The 24,091-nt window shown below is 43.5% G+C and overlaps 1 protein-coding gene across 5 annotated transcripts in view; it reads left to right on the forward strand.

Moving 5' to 3' along the window:
- LOC113984744 (cytochrome c oxidase assembly factor 1 homolog) overlaps positions 1-23,484 on the forward strand; it is a 55,860-nt gene extending 32,376 nt beyond the window's left edge. For 2 of the 5 annotated variants that reach the window (XM_039378399.1, XM_039378400.1), the window contains exons 3-7: positions 9,912-10,854; positions 12,379-12,481; positions 15,125-15,276; positions 17,167-17,243; positions 19,970-23,484. In XM_039378399.1, the coding sequence (XP_039234333.1) occupies positions 10,783-10,854; positions 12,379-12,481; positions 15,125-15,276; positions 17,167-17,243; positions 19,970-20,066 (501 nt within the window). In that variant the 5' untranslated portion in view covers positions 9,912-10,782 and the 3' untranslated portion in view covers positions 20,067-23,484. Of the gene's footprint in view, positions 1-509; positions 9,657-9,911; positions 10,855-12,378; positions 12,482-15,124; positions 15,277-17,166; positions 17,244-19,969 lie in introns of those variants that run through there. The other 3 variants (XM_027715014.2, XM_027715015.2, XM_039378401.1) reach the window with 2 other exon arrangements.
- The last annotated feature ends 607 nt before the right edge of the window (positions 23,485-24,091 follow it).

The raw sequence follows: 24,091 nt of genomic DNA on the forward strand, positions 1-24,091 counted from the left end.
AGGACTTGTCATGTGAAAAAGCAAAGCAGAGAAATCTGGATGCCTGAATTTTATGACATTTGATTCTAGTGAAGACTACACTGAGGCCTTGGTAGTTTCTGGGGTTATCATCATGTTTTCCATACTGATTTACTGTATCATTCTCCTGCACAGGATGAAAATAAGTACATCCAGGGGCTTTACAGTGCCAGTTGCTGGTGCCTGCAACACTTAGCTCTGGCCATAGACAGGAATCCCAGGCTTTGGGGCTGCACTGTGATCACACGGGGGGAAATATAGAAAAAGGTGTCACATACCTCCCTCTGTCTCCTGTGACTTGCTTGTCTTCTTGAATGCCAGCTCTCCTACATGCTAAAAAAAATAGCTGATCTGGACTTAAAGTGGTGCAGGGCAGCAGAAAATGTTAGAAGGCAAATTCAGTGCCAAGTTCAACAGTGCCTTTTCTCGGAATGTCACCTCCCTGGAACAGCTTCCCATAAGCATGGCAAGATATATTCTTTTTCTTAAGTGAATTTTGCAAAAGGATGGGACAGAGGAGGCTGAAACTTTCAAAAACAAGAACTCTGTAATGATGAGTTTAAGCAAAAATGTAACACTTTCAAATTGTACCTGGCACATTAGGGCAAGATACAAAAGTGCAAATGCAGCTTTAATGTAGAAGTAGCAAGTTTCTGTCTGTCATACTGAAAATACAAAATCTTGCCAAGTTACAAAGAAGGCATTTTTTCATACTCTGCAGTAGACAACCCTGTTATTCAATAATAATGCCTTCATCTCTTGGTGGTGCTGTTGGAAGTGGAGAAGGAGCTCTTTTCACATCTTTTCTAGTCTGTCTCCTTTTCTAGTAAATACAAGTGCCTGCTGAAAAGCTCTGTGCTAAAGTGCCTGTGTTTCTCTAACAGGGACCTCAGAGAAGCACTGCTGGGGTTAACATATTGTTTTGCCCAGGCATATACAAGTGTATTGCAGAAGGCACTATGCAAATAGTGTTCACAGAGTTTATAATTTCCTGTTGGAACAGCAAAGAAAAGAAGGTCATTGATTTAAACCAGAGAATACAAATGATTTCCTGCCCACAAAGCTGCCAAATGCTTGGAGTTATTGATTTTTTTTCCCTTCCCTGCTGCTAACCAAACACTTCTGGTCCTGTCATGGGCATCATCAGCTTATTGACTAAGTAAACGTAACTCATTAAGCTGAACATTTTTAAAATAATAGAAAATTATAATGACTACAGTTAAAAAAAAAATAAAATAAAAGGAGAGGAGAGGAAAAACAGTTCCTGAAGTTAATTAAGTTTTATGTAGATTCAAGTTTCTTGAATTTAGGTTGGCATACAAAAGTGAGAGAAAGGAGAGAAAGAAGACTCTGGGAAAAAAAAACAGAACTCCTTTCCTAAAGAAGCCAAAAAGAGGAGGGTGCAAGAAAGTGGGTACTTCAGATTTTTATGACCACAAGTAAAATAAAAATTACTGCAAAATTGAGATTGAAAGGGTAAAACTCTGTGGCAGTAGCATGGTGAAGGTATGTTTTTATTTATTTATTTACTTATTAGCAGCAGGAGGTCTGTGCTGTTGTCTGAATATTTTTTTTGAAGCCAGGGCTGAGCACAGCTGATGCCTGGCCTTGGAACGTGTCAGCTTGGAGATAACATGTACGGTATTAATAAATGTAGAACAATACTTGCTGTCAAGTTGGTTACAAGGCAGTAGTTCACTGAAGGGGGCCTGACAATGTCAAAAAGCATTAGACCAGAGCCAGCAAATGCTTTATACGCTACAGCTGAACCTTAAAGATGAATTGATGTCCTGGATCTGACTTTAAGGCATCTGTCTGCTCTGAAGAGCATGTGTTTGTCTGAAGAAGCAGGGAAACAAGTTGCTTTTTCCTCCTCCTCCTCCAGCCATCTGCTTACATGCAGAAGGCAAGGAGCAAAACACAAGAGAACAAATCCTAGTGTGTTGTAAATGGACTGGGATGCCTTACAGACAAAACGGTCTTTAAAAGTAGCAGCACAGACTCAGGAAAGGTGTTTAGAGGCAACTCTGAACAGCAGGGAGGCAGCTACCAGGCTGAGACACTGCAGAGAGGGCTGGCTTTCCCGTGGGACTTGCTGTTGCAGGTGCTGCTGCTGGCTTCCCTGGCCATGAGTCTTGCGGTCCTTCGGTGTGAGAGTTAGCAGTGAGAGAAGAGCCAGTGGGAAGAGACACCAGGAGGGAAGTAAACAAGCAGATTACAAAGTGATGAAAAATAAGGGTATCGGTGTTCTACAGTGACTTAGAAAAGGTGTGACTGTTTCCTCCACCCCCTCACCTTCATGCCTGTTGACTGAAGAATACTATTAAGTTAGGTAGTCACAGATTATTAATGACCTGTTAACAGCTTCTTTAATTTTCTAATAAGTGCCAACTGCAGCTGCTATAATTATTCTGCTGGTCCTACAACACGCCCTGTGCCAGACTGCAAAATATTTTTTTTGTCTGGAACACATTGTTGTGCCTCTTAACATGTGTGTACTGCACATGGGCAATTTCATACCTAAGTAAAATTACATCTTAGACTGTCAGAGCCCTTTGCAGCCATTAAATGTTGGTATCTTCCAGCAAAGTAGGAACTAGGAAGTGTTTAGTCACCTATTTTTACATGTGTGAATTGAGACACCCAAAGTTTATGGTTTTAGCCACAACTATACAGTGAATCAGTCCCTGAGCTGCTTGTGAAACCTGGGAGCACCGTCTTCTGCTTTGCTTGTGCTGGCATCATATGAACTGCAAAAGTCAGGGGTAAATTGAAAGTAAGGCCAAGTAGGGGCTTTTTCTATCTAAGCAGAGGGTCCTGGGAGTAACACTGTATAAAAGTGATTGTATCTCTTCATCGCTCTTCCTAGTTCCCACAAAGAGAAAGCTGAGTAGTGTGTGATGGGAAAACAAAACATAAACAAACAGAAAAATGTGTGTGTTGTGGTCAAAGGCAAAGTATTTCCTCTTCAGCCTTCAATTTAAGAAGTCTGTGGGCACAGATCCCTACCAGCATGATTAGCAGCAGTCATTCCCCGCTAACTGGTCCTGTTTCCTTTTCTAATGGATCACAGCACACCTATGTATCTCATGTGTGCCACATTTGTCAAATTTCATTGTACTGAGTGCTCGGTAATCTAGCATTTGATCAACAAACCCCACAAATGAGTATTTGAAGATTACAGTAGCAATAAGGAATGTTGTTAACAGCCCTGTTTGAAAGCTACTAGTGAGGATGTATCTTGAAAATGCCGTAAAGCAGATGCTGAATTTTCAAAGATCCCAACAGTTTTAGAAAACAATGATCCTGTGAAGGTGTTACCTGTTGAGCATACACAAAACACACAATGTTTTGAAAAATCTCACCCATCAACAGTATGCAAAGGTGTGGTTCGTGCTTTTGCCCAGCTCTTGCACTGTCACACCTCCTTGTTGGACAAAGCCCTATGCTGTAGCTCCATAGGCAAAGCTTGTCCCCATATCCCTAAAGGTAGGTTTGTTGTAGGAAACAGCCCTGGAATTGTGCTGAATCTGTCTAGGCTGGCATGTTTTAGTCTAAAAGAAGGCATGGTTCATGGGCAGGGACACAGCCCAAGTCTCTGACAGGGACACAGCCCAAGTGTCTGACCTGTCACAGACTTCCTGTGAAGTTGTTCCATGTTTTTCTGCAACAGCTTTGCACAATGAAAAAAAAGATCCTGCATTCCCTAACAGAAACTGTTGAAGGACCAAAGATTTAGTGAGTAACATTTAAAGTATTAAACAGAGAGATATTTTTTCCTCAGATCTTTTCCCACACATATTCTGAGGAGGAAAATATGGATTGCGGTCAGCTGTTCTCTGAAATTCCTCTTGACTCATTTTTGGAAGGGAATCTGATTCACATTCAACTGTCTTGTGAGTGCCCAGCATATCCTTTCCTTTTTCCAAGGGTGGATGGATAAATCAGTAGCTACTGCCCAGATCAAATCAAAGGTCTGACTCGAGATGCTGCATGTGCAGTGGTGACAGGTTCCATCACTTCCTTTGCCCTTTTGCACCCTCCATCTTGTGCAGCTCTGTGCTCAAGTTAAAAAGCTGGATCTGTCTGAACAGAAACCTTCAAGTACTATGAGAACTTCTTTTCTTTCATTTATTTTTGATGGTTCCCATAATAACTTTTTTTCCCCCTTTTTGTCTTTCTGAGAATAGAATGTTTCTAGGTCAGAATCCCTGTTGGTCTTGTGCTGTTTTTGGTCCTCAATGCTTATTAAAAAGTCACGAGTCTTTGAGGTTAGTTTTTCCCCAGATCCTAATTTGTGTTAACAGATTTAGCTGATACTGAACCAGTTCTGCTCATATGGGCAAGGACCAACTTCTGTAAATGATCCGGATGTCCAAAATGTTTGAAAGTAATTAGTTTTCCTCAAAGCCTTAGGCTTTAAGTGTTGATCTGATATATTTAAAAGGGACTTGACTTTCAGAGGAAGGGTAGGATCCTTCTTTTTTGAAGGAGGAGCCCTTCAGGGAGGGTGTAAAGATGGGCACTTGAAATAAACTTACCACAACTGAGGATCTGAGGGGAATTAAGATAGCATTTTTTTTTAAGTTTTGGTTTTCAATAGGAAGTTATGAATAAGAGCAGTGTGTTTGTGAAACGCCAGAAGTATGTACTGCTATAATATTATATAATAAAATGCATTAGATCAGCAAGGGTTTTGGCCATAGGGCTGCAAACCTCTCCAACTCCGCTGATATTTTAAAAGCTTTGTAAATCAGGCTCTATGCTGATCGCAGCAGAGCAAATCACATCTTTTACCCCCTCATTTCTGGAAGCAGACACATTACAAGGGAGCAAGCATCTTATGATTTACACTATGTTCCTGCTTTGAGCGTTTTTTTCCCTATGACTGCCTCCCCTGGCGTTCAGTTCCGTTAGGTCACCATCTACTGCATGCCTATTTAATGCATGCATGTGGCTCATATTATTGAAGTTAGCAAGGCTACAGACAAGCACAAGCCTTATCAGGATTGGAGATTGTGAACTTCCAGGTTGGTATTAACTTTTAACATAGCCACATACAGTTCCTAACCCAGTGACATCTGCAGTACTTCTATGAGCTTTTGTGACCATTTGCTTTTCTCTTTGCAAGGTAAAATGTGACCTGTTAACCAAGAAGGTTATCACAGACTCCTTGTGTTTCTTGATTTTTTCCCACATCTCAGGATTTAGTAAGTTGACCTAAAGCAAGATTGGTCATTGGGTTTTGCTTTGAGATTCTGTCGGTGTCTTTGGCATAGTGAATATATTGGACAGAGATAAATGCCCACAAACTGCCAAGAAAGCTAAGTAGTTACTACTTCATAGAAAGCATTGCAAACTCTTTGAACTTTCCATGAGAAATCATTTTGTACTCTTCATTGCTCCCTTACCTTGAAAGTTCAGTGAACCTATTCTAGGAAACTATATACAGAAAACACACACCACACTACAAAAACGTCCCTGGCTTTACAGTCCCTTTCTGCTAAGCACAGAGGGCTATTCCATCTCATCCTGGCAGCAGAAGACAGTCAAAGGACTATATCTGCTATTTCTTATGTGATTCTTTTATGTTAACATGCCCATTTGGAAGCTGGGCTGTGCCGCTTGCTGTGGGGAGAGCAGGTACAGCACAGAGCATTTCTTTTGAACCTTGGATTGCAGCACCCATGACCTCACTCCCAGCGGCAAGGAAGCCAAGAAGCTGTCCCAGAGCTTTTCCAGGTAAACCCCTCACTGTTAAAACCATAAACACCAGTGATCTTTACTTCATGCACCTTGGGTGCAACTTTTTCATTTACCCTACTTATGAATTCTTATTCTTAAATCCTTTGCAGTTCACCTCTAAAACACAAAAGGTGAACATTCACACCTTCTTCCCCCCTCCATGGTGTCCAATTACAGAAACATACAATTAGGGATGCTAATGACAGATTATGAGGCATTAACCTATAATGCCATCCTCCAATAACAGCAAAAATGGGTCACACTGTAGCTATAATTATCCTGGTTCTCTAGTAACACGCCCTAGTCGTGCCTTGTTTCTGCGATATCCCTTGTATTTCAGTACAAAGTACAGACAGCTCTAGATGTCTTGGAGGGTGATCTGGAGCAGATTGTTGATCTGGCTTGCACATGGACACGGCCTTCAAAAAGACTGAACAATCTAGTCTGTAGCATCTTTCCAACTTAGAGAAAACCAATAAAGAATTTTGGCACCTGCCTTTGTAACCTGCGGTTAGGAAGACAGACTCCATTTTCACAGAGAGAAACTGAGGGACAGCAGGAGAAGGCTCCTTGGACAATGGGAATGGTGGCTCCACTGCTTCTGTCTGCTCAGCACTGGGGTGGTGTTGCAATAGTCTGCAGGGTAAGAGGGCACATAGAGGGGTGAAAGTGGGTGGATAGGAAGAAAAGAAATGCAGTACAGGTGAGCCCACCAGATGAGACCATGTAGCTTAAGAGCACATGGGAAGTAGTCTGTGATAGTGGAATAGAAATGGTATTTTCAAATAGAACAGAAACATGAAAATAAGAGTGCCCAAGAGAGGAAAAAAGGGAAATAAAACTAAGATATCTGAAGGCACCATGCAGGCTTTGTACTGGCTGAGAAGGCCACCTGCATTGTAGCATGTGCCCCAGGACAAGTGATACAGCTACAAGAGTAAGGTGGCTGTTTGGAGTCCTTAATCACTTTGTTGACTGCTTTCACTTTCCTTGTTAATTAGCCAGCAGCAAAGGCAGAAAATAAATTTTGGACTACTGGCAAGCCAAGAAACAGTGTTTCTCATATGTAGAGTTGTCCTTTCAATGCATTTACACTAGGTAAGTTAAACATTTCTAGGAACTGATCCATGAGGAGACCCTGGGAGGGACCATTTCAAAGCTGGCTGAAAAGGTTTTCTACCTCCCTAAATGCTAAAATATGCATTTTCAGTGCATCTGTAGAAGAATCACATAGCGGAGAAAAAAAAAAAGGAAAGTATTGCTCTGACTTTTGATTGGACTGTGAATTAAGCAAACTTCTTTCCTACAAATTTCTAAGGTGTTGGTGAAAGCGGTTCATACACAAGACTTTGGTCTTTGGTGCTTCTGAACATGCTGGCAAGGGGAAAAATTTGTGCTGTTACTTCTCAGAAATAGGTAAATAGTATGTTGAGACTATTTCTGTGAAAAAAGGGGGCTATAATATGCTGAAATCCTATCAAAACACTTCTGTTGTACTGTCCTGTTTTTGGTGACAGTACTGGTGAAGGTATTTTGTAGGCAGCGAGTGTCAAGAAGCTGTCTCTAAAATGTTGTCCTGGCATGTTACTAGTATAGAAATTGGCATACACCCAAATGTCTTATGGATCTTACAAGATCAATGGATAGGCAGGAAAGCAAGAATGTGAAATACAAGTGTGTGCTCTTGTGTAGTTTGCCTGACATTCCCTTAATCTTCTGTGACTTCCTCGGTGGCTTGCAGAAAAGCTGGACCTAGGGCCAATTCAAATCCCACCAGCCCAAGGGGATGTTTCATTGCAGAAGGGTCAGGCAACAGTTCCAGCTTTGAAGTTAGATGCTCAGGTCTATTGATAAATTTTAATTTCATTGTAGTCTTTTCCGCATGTATTTAGTGTGTCATGTCAATACCTCAGGACTACAGTGGTTCAAGGTGGTTTAAAGGCTCTCAGATGCTTGCCTTGGTGGCCTCTCATTATATTGTATTGGCGAGGTGGGTAGGCACTAGCCCAGATTGAGTTAGCCAGCAATCACACTGAGTTTGCATGGATCAAGTTACTTCTCTCTTATTTCAGAGCAATAAATTATTGTTTACTGTTTGATCTGTGATATGACCCAGAATCTGGAGATGCTGGGGGAGCCTGGTGATATCAGGAGTAGGAGAAGGAGGAGAAAATGCCTTCCCTATAGAACCTGCAGTCCCAGCTCCCTTGCTCAGTTCTGAGGAAAATAAAATTAATGTTTGAGGCTTGGTGAAAATGCCCTTGCTTCACTATTACCCGCCTTTGATGGAGGTGCCTGAGACCAACCTCTGCCACACAAATTTCAGAGATGAGACAGAAAATTCAAATTTGTGAAAAATAAGGGAGACTCTCTTAAGGCCAGCCTATTTTTAGAAGATCCTCTGTGGAGAAAACAAAGTCTAATTGGAAACAGACTTTATTGTTGCAGTAACCCACCATTTCACATGTGACCCTGGGAGTCTTCTACCTCTCTGGGTTTGTTAAGTCTCATTAACTGCCTGAGTCCCACTCAGCTTCAAAGTCAATCCTGAATACTACCTTCTCCTCCATACCTTGCTATTTTCAAGACACAAAGCAAACATTACCGTTACTTCAATGCTCTCCTCTTTACTAGTTATTTTTTGAGAACACTACTTATAGTGATTTAGTGTCTCTTCTCTTGATTTTTGTATGTGTTAATCTCCACTTAATCTTTCTTACCACTGCATATGAGGTGGAGGAAAAGATGTCTGCTGAACAGCGTAGCTTGGAAACTGTGCTTTTTTAATTACCGGCTGTGAAGAAATCTGTTTTTCCACCAATTGACTTGCATACTTTTTTAGTGGTATAACAGTTTCTGAGGGGAGATCTCCACCACAGATAGCAACATGAAATTCCCTCCTTAGGAGGCAATTGCCCCTATATCTGTAAGATTCTTCCAAATGCATTGTCTTACAGTTACTGCCTTTGTGGCAAATGAAGTGGAGGGGCTTTGATCCTTCCCTTTGAGAGCCTCTACACTTTGCAGGCTGTAAGCAATTTTCAGAAATGCTCAGGACAGGAAGCATGCCTCTAGGCACACCTCTGCTTCCCTTCCCTAGTGAGCCACCTCCACGGCACTTCAGCAGAGCAGCAGATTGGAGCAGCAAACACAGTTGGCCATAGGACAGAAATCCTAGTGATGAGTTCTTGCATACAACAGATCCTTACTACGTTTTGGTCTTCCACAAGCTGATACCATTAGTATCTCCACTGTCACCATTCAGAAGTCATCAGCAGCTCTGTGCCCGAAGATGTAATATCCAAGCATCCATTCCACCAGGGACCAGGATGGCAGGGAAGGGAAGCAGCAGCCCTCCTGTGAGGTGATGCACTGGGCTCCAAGGACACTTCTGTCCTTGGGTTTGCAAAGTCTTGAGAGGCTTGTTAAACGCTGAGCTCTGAACCTCTTCCCGCAATGTGCTGTCATAGGACTGGCTTGGGAAAACAATTGAGAAGCAAGTGAGAGGAGAGCATCAAGGTCAAGCCAGGGGATGGGGTGGTCCAGCCCGTGGGCTTCCCACTGTGACCTAAAGCAAGCAATGGAGATGTTCTCCCTGTTACCATGTGCTAGTTTCAGTCTAGGCCTTCCTGGAGACCAGCTTGTAGCCAGGAAGGAACTAGGAAAGTGACCAAGGAAGTATTCCATGCTATTCCTTCATGTAACCTGAGGTATAAATAAGCTGGTCAGAGAGACCTCTCTCTCTCTTCTTCCAGCGAGGTTTGGGAATGGTAGGTCCCTGCGTCGGCCTTGCTTATCTGGAGCTGAGGCCTGCAGCGACTGCTGTTGTCTATCACACGTGAGGGGAAAGTGCTGGGCTGGGTCTGGCTGTCCTGCTTTTCTCTAGGGAAGTGGTAAGATTTTGCTAGTTCTTTATTTTGTTGGTTATCGTGTTTTTTGGTTGTGCACACCTGTTATGTTTTTGTCCCTTTTTATCCCTTTTTGTCCCTTTTTTTCCCCTTTTCCCTTCCCCTCTTTCCCTTTTGGGAGCGGTTTGGGGTTCCTGTATTCATATGTGCATAGTACCTTAATTGTATATCTGTGATATATGTAAAATATATATATTTTATATAGCTTTTGCTATTTTTTTTTCCTCATTCTTCTGGGAGGTTTTTCAGCTGTAGTCAGTGGGGTTTGGCAGGAAGCCAACTACAACCAGCTACATACCGTAAAGAGGACCTTGGGCACACCTCAGCCTTCCACACTTCTGCCTCACCAGGACCAGCAACAGACGACATCTGCAAGCAGGGACAGCACATCAGGGGCAGCAGTGCTTAATGGGATCACCATTTCTCAGCAGCCAAACTCCCTCACCAAATGTCACTGTCTCGGCACGACAGTGGTGGTGATGAGATTCTGTGTGAGCATGTGACTGGTCAGCACAAAGCTCTTCCTATTCCATCCATCTCCCTTGTTTGGGTGCAAGCAGAGCGTGAGACCTAACAAACCTCAAACCCACTGACAGCGAGTTACAGAGCCTCTGATTTCCGTTGTTTACTAGTCAAGTCCTCTGAGCCTCAGTCAGAACCTCCTCACTGGTGCAAGAGCTCCATGTCTTCCCACTCTTACTCAGCAAACTGCCAGCAGTACCCCCACCCCCAGACATTTGCATTCAACTACCCTGAATTTCATCACAGAAAGCAAATTTTGCCTAGCCACAACTTTGGAAGGGGCAAAAACAAATGCCACAGGTCACAACCTGTTATATCTGATCCTCCCTCCAGATTTACCACGGTTTTTCTTCCCCATCCCTGTTATGTGGTGTTAGTGTCAGATCCTCCTCTTGGCCAGATGAATTTTACAAGAAACTTGGTTATTAATCAGATTTTACAGGGATTTAAGGAAAGTTGCAAACACAAGCATGCAGGCAGAAAGCTCTCACTATCCTTGTGAAATGGCTACTTCTGTTTCCCTGTAAAACCACACTTTTATTTCCTCTGCTGCAACTTCTCATGCCCCTCAAGTTCCTCAGGGGAAACAATGAAGAAAACTCATCAGAGAAACGAATCAGGAGGAAGAGGACTGTACCAATGGCACAATGTGGGCATTTCGGTACATAAAATAGATGTTTCTATCACTACTAGTGATCCACAAATTTGAAGTAAATTAAACAGTAAACCTAAATATAAAGAATTCTTAAAAATCAAGGGAACTAGTTAATAAGGAAAGCATTCACCGGAGGAATAGCATGCTTTACAATTAAATGCTAGTGCCAACAGAGCAGAGATGAAATTTATACATGAGTTGCACTCAGTTTTCCTCAGGCTAGAGCATGCAAGAGGCAGCATATGGGCATGTCAGCAGAGTCGTGAGAAGAGGGAGGCTGCCAATGCCACCCTGACCCAGCCACGATGGGAAGAAGTCCTGACATTTGCCTCTCCACCCTCTCTAAACTGTGGTTGTCAACTGAACAATATCTGACTAACGCATACCTGAGGGATGCTAGAGGTGGTTTTCACAGCAGGACTCAAAACGGCCTTGCCCAGGTCACATTTCTGTAGCTGGTTTGGGCCTTGGTTTATTAACCAGCTCTTGCTGAGTGTAACGTTTAGTCACACCGTCATGTGACAAGTGTTTGGGATTAGAAATCCCAAACAGTTACCCCAATTATTCGTATGTCTACATGCCTCTTTGAAAAGAGCAGCTTTTTGCTAATGTGTTTTTTTAATTGTTGTCAAAACCATTCCTCTTTCCCATCCCAGCTGCAAGAGTATCAAGAGCATAAGCTGATACTCAGATGCTTGTTCAAGTCCCATCCTGCCACAGCCTGAAGCAACATGCTACTCCCCCACTGACGACTCAGCTTGAATCCTACTAACCTGCTGTGGGCAGGAACATTAGCTCAGGCTCTTCAGGCCACACAGTCCCCCTCTTACTCAAACTGTGGAAATGTTTAGTAGGTTGACGTTCTCAGAGGTGTTTCTCATTCTGCTGGGTCATACATTCAAATGCCAAAATTGTGACTCATTAACAGGGCAAGTTTGGGCTAGGGGGTGCAGGAAGGAAGAAAAATAGCTTGCAAGAGCCTTCCTGTTTATCCATGGCTTGGGAAAAAAAATGACACAACAGAATACGCACACCCTGGCTCCATTATCTTTGCTGGCACAGTGCTGGCTTGGCTCTGTCCCTTAAGACTCCAGGCCAAATCCATCCCTGCCGCAAGCGTGTTTACTTTAGAGGAGTTTACTCGAGAGAGAAATCTGGCCCCCGGAGCCTGAATGCTCACAGTGTGCGAATGAGCACACGGGCACCGGCAGCCCCCACGACAATGCCACCGCACTGGCCCCCAGCCACACCAGGGAGGTCATTTTCTTCTCAGCAATTAGTGAAGTGGTGGCATCACTAAAAGAAGTTGAATAAAAACATTCAACCCAGCTGGGTTCCCAGTTTGCTCTGTTCTCACTACCCTTCCTTCTGGGCCAGCGGTGGGGCCCCAGCAAGCAAGAGCCCAATGCCTGTGCACTGCACTTTCATTCAGGCCTGGTTGGAAAGGGCTTTTAGGAAAGAGGAGGAGGGGGAGAAGTAACCCTTTGGCTTTCTTCTTTTACAACAAATGTCTTCCCTTTTTCTTTTCAGGGAGGAAAAATGCCAGCTTCTCTGAAAAAACTGCAGCAAATGGCTGTTTTCATGGGACTGTTCAGTGGCGGGGGATGCATCGTGATGTATAATCTTATGCAAAGTAAGTCTTGCTGCTGTTAGCAACCTTATTTCTCCTCTGCCCCTTTCATTGGCTTTTGTGTAGCGGGGAAAATAGCAGCATGCAAGATGTGAAAAGCAGATGAAGTTAAGGGAAGTGTGGGTGAGCCTCTGGGTTCTGCCTCTGTGGGCTCTGCTTTGTTCATCCTCAGGGCTTTTGCTCTCCCAAGCACTGCTGCATGCACTTCCAGAGGTGAATATTGCATAGGAAGCAAGCTGTTGTGGTCAGAAGAAAGTCTGGGTTTTGGGGGTTTCCTGAGGGTGAAGTGAAAGCTGAGGCAGTAATACAGGTTTCATTTCTTCACTGAGATTTTATAACTGGGCAGTAAAAAAGGACCATCTGCAAGAAGGTATTAGTGTTTAGAAGTTTTATCTGTAAATCTCTGTGTGGTGCTGCCCCTAAACACAATGCACCTGTGAAGTGCTAAGACGTCATTAGTTTCTCCTGAATGAGGGATAGATAAGAGCGTCAGCACTGAGAAGACCAGGACAAGGAGAGAAAAACTAGACAGATGATGTTGCTGTTTATAGACATCTCTAGTTGCTACACGTCTCTGGCCAAGAATCCAGATTACTAGTCCAAATGATAGATGTTGCCTTTCTCTAAAACAGCTTCTAGATATTTAGCATCAGAACAGAAATAGGCTTTGCCTCTCTTTCAGGGGGTGCTATAGGCCTCTTGTTGGTGCTATCAAAGACTATTGCTTTTCACCTACCCTTATATCAGAGGATGCTGCCAGAAAAGTGTAGCCGAGCCTGTTTCTCAAGCCTTCAGATAAGCTCTGAAACCTCCCCTTCATTTTACACATATTAATAATAAATCAGACAAGGCTGGAAAGCAGGATTTAATTTTAGGCAGCTCATGCCCTCAAGCTCCAGAGTACATGACAGAAATATGATCCTTTGCTTTAAAATATTGAATCTGGCTTTAACAAGGACATTAACATTTTTTAATTTTCAACTTCAGCATTGTTATCTAGAAATCTCGTGGGGAAGTCACCCCCTGTGCTATACAGCAAGTAAAGTGGGCTGGTTCCTGCATCACTTAGCTGTGCAATCAAGTGGTGCAACACGATGGCTACTTCTGCCTCTGTTGTAATATCAGTGGCCACTGAGTAGCTGTCTGGTAAGTTGGTGGCAGGCAGCGGGAGAGGGTTTCTTCCCTTTCTTTGGACTGAAGGGAAGTTTGCATGCACGTGGTCTCTGTGCAAACACTCAGGTAATCCTATTTCTACTGACTCTTGTCACCTCCACACCCTTCTCATGGAACCGGTCTGCTCAGCAAACTCCAGCATCCTTTCAGCTTTTCTACCAAGAGATGTGTGAACAAATGGATTAGTTGGGTATTTTATGTTTAATGCATGAGATGCTAACAAGGAAGAGCTGAGAAGGAACACCAGGAAACTAGAAGCCCTTTCCCCTCCAACCTGCAGGATGGACAACATCATATTTTTAACGTGGTCTGGGTGGCTGTTTGCCATAATCCGTAGGCACTAAATGACTGGCGTGCTGGAGCTCCTTAAGATGGTCCAGGGGGGCCGGGGGAGATCCAGCACAGGCTGCAGCCTAGCAAAGCTGTTTCTATGCCAACTGGATGCTGCCTGCTCACAGAGGATGCCTCTAATTAGGAAGAGGGGGCAGCATCCTTCTGCCTCATGCTCCAAGATTAATACTGACAGGCAAGAGACTAGGAAACAAACCTTACACCTTGTTCTAAACTCTCTGAAATGTGAGGCCAAAGTTGCCAGAGTTGGATTTTTGCAAATGCATACTTTTGGCTTAATTCTGCCATTCTTGATGTCAAGAGAGTAAAGTTATGCTGGCTTGAGTACATATAGAAATCCCAGCAAGCAAAGCTTAAAACTGTTAATAAGCAAATACCTGCTACCATAAGGAGGGTCAGCAAGTTTCCAGCCTCTCAACTCTGCACTGTCCATTGGCACCCACGGCACAGCTACACATAGCAACCAGACATAGATAAATAGCAATTTACCTCAATTGTCCTCCATATGCCAACACTGCAGCATCCATCTCCTGTGCTATTGTGGCTGCTTGACCAGTAACTCTAATGGTGCTTCCTTGTGCCTCCCTTTTAATGCATCTGTCCCTTTTAATGCATCTGTTGGTAGGGTTGCAGCTTTGTGGCTGCCACTTGGAAAGCTGTATCAAGACCACAGCAATAGTTCCACAGCAGCAGCTGTTCCTGTCTTATGTCAATGTCTGTAAAATATTCTCCATTCCTAAAGTATTTTATGTGCCTCCTATAAAAAAACCCCACAAACTTGAATTACCATTAGAACATTTCAGATATTCATCCTTGTGCCTTTTTTTCTTATTTTTCTTCCTTTTAGATGACCTACAAATGCATGAAAAGTGAGGAGACACAGCCATAAGCTGAACTGTATGTCAGTATGGAACAGTCTATGTTCAGGGCCCTTTTCACTTAAATGAGTTGAATAACATTTGATGACGGGGTGTGTTTCTTCCTTTTGCCAAATTTCTCCTAATTAATAGTTTTGGACTGTGCTTCAGGAAAGGTGTGGTAATCTTGAGAAATTTTTTTTTTTTAGCATATGTTTTGATTTTAAGTGAACAGTCTCCTCACTACCCTGTTTCTCTCACCTAGAAAGTTTTGCCAGGACCCAGTATTACCAGCAAGCTTTGGAGCAACTGAACAGCAATCCTGATGCCCTGGAAGCCCTGGGTGCCCCCCCTCTTAAGGTTCACAACATCCGACTGACAGATGGGAGTAATCGCGTAGACACAGAAAGAGCACAGGTAATGCTGGGGAGGTGGTGTCACAGGGTGGCTTCCCAAGATGTCAGGTGACAAGAGATCAGCCAGGGGATTTTGTGACCTGATCAGCAGCTCATAAGTCATTTGAGGACACTGAAAGGCAGTAGAATAGGATACCAGTTGATTTGGAAGACGAATGGATTTCCAAAGTATAAATCTATTAGACTAGAAACAGCAATAGCAGCATCTTCCTGTTGTGCTATATGGGCACATCACAGAATGCCAAGGGACCTCTCAAACCAGTTGATAGCCCTCCTGCAACTGTAAGCCACAAAATTATTTTCAGATACATATGAGATCCAGCTTTAAAATAGCACCTGTCTTCCTTTCCCCCCCCAGATATATCCCATGCTAGTTTTTAAAGCTTTGTTCAGAGTGAAGTTTTATAGCCACTTACAGGCTATGCTGTGGTACAGCACAGGTGGTGTGGTTTTTAAAAGCACCTGTAAGTTTGTGTCATGGAGAACTGCTGCCCAGCCTGAGACTGAGCGTGGGGGTTACATAGTGACTGGAAAATGCTGCACTGCGTGCTGAAGTATTGCACAAGGCTGCCTTGTGTCAGCTCAGGGCTGGGCCCAAGCAAACCTCGCTAACACAAGTCCACCTCCACTCAGTGTTGTTGCCTGAAAAGGACTTTCCCTCAGTGTTTTTACCCCTTAATCCAGGGCTAGTTGCCCTTCCCTTGTTTTGCTGGTGACACAAAACGTCCCTATCGACTCTCCAGGTCCTTCACTGGGGTAACTTGTCACGTCGGAATAATTTTGTTCTTCCTGTTGAGTAGTTCTGAATTTTAGGGACCGAGCAAGGGCATTAAGGAATGATTCAGATGGTACATGAAGGAAAGGGACTATCAGGGCAAGATAAAACCCAGCCTTTAACCAACTCATATGAAATTTCTTTACATTTCCCTCCAGCTAGGCTGCACTCACATGATACCCTGTGCCAAAATGTTTCCCAGGTTTTATAGATTCTACCAAGAAACATGTCTAAGGAAACAAATGTGCAAAACCCCACACAATCTCTTATGCTGACTGAAAGGCAGATAACCTTTCCCACTGGTGTTTTCCTATGTCACTGTTTAAGAATGCTAGTCACTTGGGTGACTCAGGGTGAAGTCAAACCCTGCCTTCTACCGACCTCACCCAAGACACAAACCACCAACTTTCTTCTCCGCTTTTTCATGCTCCTAAGCATTCATGTTCTCATAAAACAAACTAGTTAATCATCATTATAACATAGGTCAATTTACTGACTCCACAACATTCCCATCTCCTGGGTCTGTTGGAGAACACCTGGCATTTTCTCTTTGTGATTACAACACCGCCAGCAAATGCTACACCTGAAACATATTTCTTTTTTCAGACATTAGACCAAGTGCAATTGGCCACCTTGATCACTGCTGCAGCTCCAGCTTTGTTTGTCAATAACTGAGTGATAGAATTTGTGACATTGTAAAAAAAAAAAGGAAAAATCACTGAAAGTCTTATTGCCTTGGTGTGTGTTGAGGGACTGATCTGTAGAGGGTCTCAACCTACTGGCTTGTTATGGTTATGAGAAGCCCTAACAGTGCAGGTTACCTCTGGATGACCATGTATTCTGGTAAGGAAAGGTGTTTGCTCATAAATATTTCAGAGAGCGAGTGATTTTCCCTGGGGGTTGCAGCTGTAACAGTACATTCTTTCAGCAGAGAGAGATTAATGCATGGCAGAACAGGCATACTTGTGTAGCCACACACATGTTAGCTGTTAGAATGGCTTGGTCAAACTCTGAGATACAGTGAAAAACATACTTAGAGTTTAAGGTAAAGAGGTGTAGAAGGAGTAAATGTCCTTTTTGCTTTGCTGAATCTTTAACATGCTTTTACATTTGCAGATAAAGCTACCAGTATCTGGAACAAAATCAGCGGGATACCTCTACATTAACTCGGAGATGGACCACTCCCGTCAGCGGTGTGTACTGGGGGAGGTGCTGGGAGAAATGTCTGGATGCAGGGAAAGAAGTGGTAGGAGAGAAGAGTAGAGCAGGATATTTGCTTTAGTCATCCATGTTGCTGAGATCATGCACACAAAGCAAGCGGAAACTCCTGTCTGAAGGTCTTGTGAAAGGTCATTAACATCATTATGACTAAAATGTAAATTAGTTGAGAAATATATTGAATTCATCTCTCTGAGTGCCAATAGAAGAGCAACATGAGCCATTCATCTGTGTTAACTGTGTTCTGCAAACTGTAGCTTGGCACACATACAAATACTATGAGCCAAGGTAACGCACTGTCCCCTTCCACCCCTGCTCCCCACAGAGGTGCAGAGGCTGTTGAACAGCAATCTTAACTCTAGTCTGGTATGGATTGCAGTAAGCAAATCACACATTTCATCAGAGCCATGCAAGGCGAGCTGAAAATGCAGGATTTTTTTTTCATTTCATAAATATGGTCCTTATTGTTAAAAAAAAAAGTGCTACAACAGATATATTACAGTTGAAGGATGCTCTGATTCCACATCATATAGAAGTGACTTTACATTTTTGTAGTACTAAAGCCTGAAAACCTCCTTTGTCAAGGGTAAACTGGTTTCTAGAACTGGGCAAAGAATTGCTATATGAATTCAAAGTCCATCTTCCATTGCAAAACACTGTTTTATTAGATGCAAAGCTCTTGTTAGGCACTTCTGTTAGCTCTGTTTAGAAACCAAAAGCCACAAAACTCTTACTTAGCTGCCACCAGCCGTATGGTAATGTTTTATTTTCATAATTAGATGAGCATGACTTAGTGTTTCTCTTCTGAGTAAGTACAGGCAGTAAGGTGTAAAATGATGTGAGGACGGCGCTAGTCTGGGACTTGAAAAACTCAGTACCAGGCCTGGCCTCCTCCCTAGTGACCAGAGATAACCCCAGAGGTCCCCAGCCACTTTTCTTGCACAGATCACTTCCTTGGTGCCTTGATCTCCTCACTCCTCCTTAGCCCCTCACAGACTAGGGAAATAACAGTTCCCTGACATTCCATGTTCACAGTTACTGTGAGGATAACTGAAGATTGCAAGGTGTTGAACTACATTAATGCATATATATCTCTCAGAGTTTTGTTTTAAAGTGTTTTTAAAAGTTTTTAAAGCTCTCCATGTATTTCTATAAGCTTAAGATAAAAAAAAAAAAGGCATCTTCTTGTAAGAGGATTTATGGCAAACGAATCTGTCAGACTCAATCAACTCCATCTGTGTGCAGGGTCCTGTGTACAGCTTCATGTGGGGCTAAGGCAGGACTTGATGTCCTTGCACCCAGCTGAGGAACTAACAGTAAAATGGCTGGGAGTAACAAACATGTACACAGGCTGTCCTAGTGGAGTTCCCCAGATTATGCATGTGTGCTTTTCCAGCAGTGACTGGGGAGGCAGTCAGACCCATTCCATGGGCTGCCCATCCAAAGTGGTGGATTCTCCATCCCTGGAGGTTTTTAAGATAAGACTGGATGTGGCACTTAGTGCCATGGTCTAGTAACCACAGCAGTAGTGGATCACGGGTTGGACTTGATGATCTCGGATGTCCCTTCCAACCCAGCTGATTCTATGATTCTATGACACTGGGAGTTGAGTGCTCTGTGCAAGAGTAGTTTAGGCTCCTAAGCCACAGAAATGCATCTGACTCTGAGTGTGCAGTCTGTCCGTAGGGGTTTATTTGTTTATAAAAGAGAAGGCAACTGAAAAAAGGGAAATTTGGAATCTGTGAGCTCATTCGGAGCAGGAGGAAGAGGCATTCGCTCAAGTGCAGGCAGTGCAGGGGTGGGGAGGGTGTCCAGAGGCGAGGGCAACCAAGGCACCAGTTGTGCAAAATGACACTTGCCTGCCCCAAAGTGAACGGAGAGAAGGGCTGAGATCCCAGGCCACACTGTGGGGAGGGAGCAGTTCCTCCTTCAAGCCTGGTTATAAAGGAGGCAGTTGCTTGTCCTGGGTTGGGAGTGGAAGCAGAGGGAGCAAAGAGCCCTGCTGCAGACCCATTGCACAGAGGTGCGGCAGCCTAATTACCTAATTGTATGTACTCAGCACTGACTCCAGCAAAAGCAGAGCTGGGTGAGCTTTTGTAAAAATCCTGTTTTAGTACCCCAAAATAATAGTCCTTTCCAGCTGGAAAAGCAGCATGAACAGTCTCTCAGAAGTGGGTTTGGAGCAGAGCTTAGAGGAAGGAAAAGACTCCCCCTCAGTCTCCAACAAATGCAGTTTTCCTTCTTTGAGTAACCACTGTTGTACCCTGTCAGGGTTTCAGCAGTCACATTGAGTGATCACACAGTGTTCAAACTCCTCCAAGCCAGGATAATTCCTTAGCAACACCGTCTGGCTCCAAGGCCAGAGAGGAGTGGAGTAAGGAATGCACCCGCAGGATGGAGAGGAAAAAAAGGCAATGGGTCAGGGGAGGAATATCCTATCTAAGAAGAGCTGGCAGGATTTTATTTGAGTTGCAGCAAATAGGAAACAGGCATCCCAGAGCTTTGAATTTGGGCTGTGCTATGCTATTAGGGAGAACAGCTTTCAGAAGCTGGCACTTGCAAACCAAGTTTTAAAACGGTTGAGAGAATTTTTAAAAGCAGTAGAAGTGTGGAATGACTTGTTTCTCTGTGCCAGCTATTTCTACACTGACTTTACTACTGTGATTGATAGAAGTTAAAAATCTCCTTTGTTTTGTGTCAGCTGGTGCCTTCAGGATGTCACCTTGAAACTACGGGATGGTCAGAATATCCTTGTTTACCACTCCCCGGCGGAAAGCATTGGTGTGCAAGAAGGCTAAAAATCAGAGACAGCTGCCTCTCTGCCTCCCATTGAGCCAAAGGAGCCATTAATCGATTGCATCCTGCTGTGTCCATGAATGTACACAGTTGTCACAAGTGACAGTTTCACTTAAGTGGGTGCTCTCAAGACAATTTTCTCTCTAAGATTGACCTCATCATTGTTGTAATTGTAATTTCTTTCTTTTGCTAGTTTATTCATGTGTTCAACAGAAGCCTAAAATAAATACCTTGCAAAAGACTTGCTGTTCCAGAGAAGTCAGGTGTGTGCTGGTATTATGAATTTGAAATAAATAAACTGCGAGGAAACTTAGATTTGTTTTACAATTGCAGACCAAAATCAGGACAGTTGGGCTGCTCTGTCATAGCCAGAAGACCAAGCCAGCTTCTCAAAGCGATTCCCTTGCTGCTTCAGTTTTCACTCATTTCTCAACAAGGTGTTACCTAAATCAGGAGCAATGAAGCAGCAAAGGTGAGGCTCAGCAGCAGCACCCTCTACGCCACATATCAGGTAGATTTGCTCCCTTACAGATATGATTAAAAAGCTCATGAAATAGCTGAGGCTATTCCTTGTAACTTAAGAATTCCAGGAAGAGACTCGCTGCTCACACTGAAGGTCACTCAGAAGAAGCCACTGCCTCACACTGGCACTGCCTGACATGAGTTCAGGAGGGGACATTTACTTAGGGAGGAGAACACTCAGGAGGTGCAGAACAGGTGAAGTACTGTCCCAGTTCACTCTGACTACAATAGGAGATTTTGACTGTGCCATGATTCTGTCTATCAGGTAGAGAATTGCCCATCACCAGAACTAAGCTGAGGAATAAGTAAAAAAAACCAAAACACCAAAAATACCCCAAAACCCAAACCAAAAACCGAACTACACCAAACAAACAAACAAAAAACCCCAAATGCATGCATTTTCCACTCCCACCCCAAACTGCACACGTGAACAATTGCAAAGCCTAAGGCACAGTCTGAGACATTGAAAAAACACAAGTAACTGTCCTGCCTTCGTACCTTAAAGTAACACATGAGCCATTAAGAACCTCCCGACAGAAGAGTATTTTGGATTCACTCTAACGGAGATGCTTAAGCTGGGAAAGCCCAGAGCTTATATCACACATTTCCCTTTTCCTCCGTCTCCATGTCTTCATTCAAATTTGAATCCTAGAAACCCACCTGAGGCACAGGCACTGCAAAGCTTTTCACAGAGAAGGGCAAATTAGATCAAAGAATTGTTGAATAACAGTGAGCACTTTCTTGTTCAACAATGACCCAGCAAGCTGGGCAAGGTGGCTTTTGAACAAACCTGAAGAGCAAATGCCATAGTAAAAAGAAAGAGATACTAAAGGACCACAGCAAAGGCATCTTGGACAAACAATTTTAGAAAGAAACAATACACATGCTGTAGTTTGAAATTCACGAAGAGCAGTCGGGATGAACAGCTCTTGTGAGACCTGATCCAACCCGCATGAGAGCCCAGCACACCAGGGAGAGAATTAGGATGAATCAAAGAGAGACAGCATTACCCAGATTAAAATCACTCCTTACTGGTTTTGTAAAACAAAATATAAACCATGTGATGTGAAAATATCAGCCGAGCACTACTGCAGCCCAGCTAGCAAGAACATCTGAGAGATACGGAGATCTCCAGGACACCTTGTGTCGCAGAGCTTGATCAACTCTAGCTTTTGGTCACTGAAGAAGTTTGGTGGGGAATCAAACAGTTGACAAGAAAAAGCCAAATAAACCACTTCTCATCCATCAATTACCACTTTCCTGGCTGCAGCTTTGATTTCTTCCTAATCTCCAAAGATGATGTGGCTGTGGAGAGCAACCCCAGCCTGTTCAGTCAGACATAGTCCCTCCCTATGTCTTCACTGGCTGCATCTGGCACGCATTGCTGTTCATCTGCATTTTGTCACCTCTGTGTGCATAGTAAGCCTGGAGCCTGCAATGGCTGAAAGGGGAGCAAGTGTCCAGGAAACCTGGCCACAAGCACCCCAGCCTGCCGCACAATGCTGGCTCACCACCTCCTTGGCTCTTGAGCTGGCACACACAAGATCCCCACTCTGGCTTCACAAATTGCTGCACCACACCACCACTGCATGGCCTAGCTCTAACCCTGGGTTTTCCAGACGGGGAAGATGTATCCTCACACAAACCTTACCAGTAATACTGGAGATTTTATTACCTTTCTTGGGGGAAGCAGGGCCCACAAAGTGGTTTCATCTCTCACTTTCCCCCCAGAGACCCAACAAAGCACCCCTTTAACTTTGAGCACACCCAGTCATCCAAACCAACCAACGGGGTCACCAGAGCTGTAGGAACAGGCAGTATCATCATATCATACCAATTCTCTAAATCAGATCTTTAAACCCAGAGAAGAAAGAAAGCAATGGGTGGAGCTGGAAGCCAGCAAATCAGTACAGTGGGACAAGAGTAAAATCACAATCAAATCCCTGCCTTTGTTTTATTACCAAAGAGTCAGCAAACACAGAATTTCTTACCTCGTGACCTTGAAGAGCTGCAGAAGTCACTTCCTCTCCATGTTTGAGCTCTTTTAGGATGCACATATTCAAAGGGGGAAAAAAAAACCTCAGCAGGCTGGTGCCAAGCTGCTTTAGCCATGTGGCTCCCACTAAATACATCACAGCCCACGGCTGCTTTCAGAGAGGACACAGGTGCAGCAGGAGCAGCCAAGGGAGCTGGAACATGCCAGGAAAACAGGGAGAGCAAAGGTCTCAAAACCTAGCAGCTGCTGAAAGCCCAAATAACTTCAAAAGGGCACCTGGGCCCTTTGCAGTCTTTTCTTCTAAGGAACACTGGAGCAGATTAAGTTCTATTTAACTTCATTATGTCACTGAAACACTGATTTCATTTTTATTGAGAAAATATTCACCTTTTGATAAAAGACCCTAGATCCCACAGAACAGTTAAGGTTGGGAGAAGCTTTGGGAGATCATCTAGTCCAAGTGTTTCATTCCCACCAGGGTCAGCTACAGCATATTACCTGGGACCACATCCAGTCAGCTTTTGAAGATCATTAAGGATGGAGACTCTATGACCTCTGGACAAGCTGTACCAGTGTTCAGCCATTCTCACAGTAAAAAAAGCTTTCTCTTATGATTAAACATAATTTCGTGGGTTTCAGTGTGTGCCCACAGCCTCTTGTCCTGCCAATGGACACCACTGAAGAGAATCTGGCTCCATTCTCTTTAGTCTTCCCTCACACTGATAAGATTCCTTGCTGAGCCTTCTCCAATTCCAAGTCTCTCAGCTTTGTTAACAGGTGCTGCAATCCTTTAACCATTTTAATCACGTTCAGTATGTTAAATAATTTCTTTTTAATTGTCTTGAAAATTTGCACAGTTCCTTTGCCAGTTGTTGGTGTGGTTAAAACAACCATCATTGTCATGACCTTTGCTGGATTGCGTGTTTGTTTCTTATTCTCTAGTTTGATTTTAATTGTTTCTGCCAGGCAGCCATCACCCTCAAGGAAACTATCAAGGTGGCAGACTGTTCAGGGCAAGGACTTAACTTACAGCTGAGGAACAACAAATATTGCTCAGCAGACTTGAACCTACTTGAGTTGGACCTGACTAGCATACAGGGGCAGTGTAAAGCCAGATGTTTTAAAAGCACTACCTTCAGAAAGCCTAAGCGGGCTGACATGTTCCCTTTTGAATATGTTTCTCCAAGGAGTAATAGAGTTTTGTCCAGCTCAGTTAACTTCGTACCTTGGGCAGATATCTTGCATTGCACTGGGAACACAAGTAACTTGAATTCATCTCGCATTTAGAAATGAGAATGCATCCAGTTGTTTCCTTCATCTTTCCTGCTTGTCAAAGAAAAATCATTTTCCTGCATGGTTTTTTGCAAAATTTGCAAGTTCCCTGTAGCAGGGCCCAGACAGTCCTGTAACACAAGGAGCAATGGAGACCTGCATATTTTTGATGTTATTTTGGAAGACACATCACACTTGGCCAAATGCCTTTGGTTCATTTTAATTAGCACCAATTGT

Source organism: Pipra filicauda, unplaced genomic scaffold (genome assembly GCF_003945595.2).
Source record: "Pipra filicauda isolate LSUMZ 115617 unplaced genomic scaffold, ASM394559v2 scaffold137_size4652046_pilon, whole genome shotgun sequence".
Taxonomy (NCBI): domain Eukaryota; kingdom Metazoa; phylum Chordata; class Aves; order Passeriformes; family Pipridae; genus Pipra; species Pipra filicauda.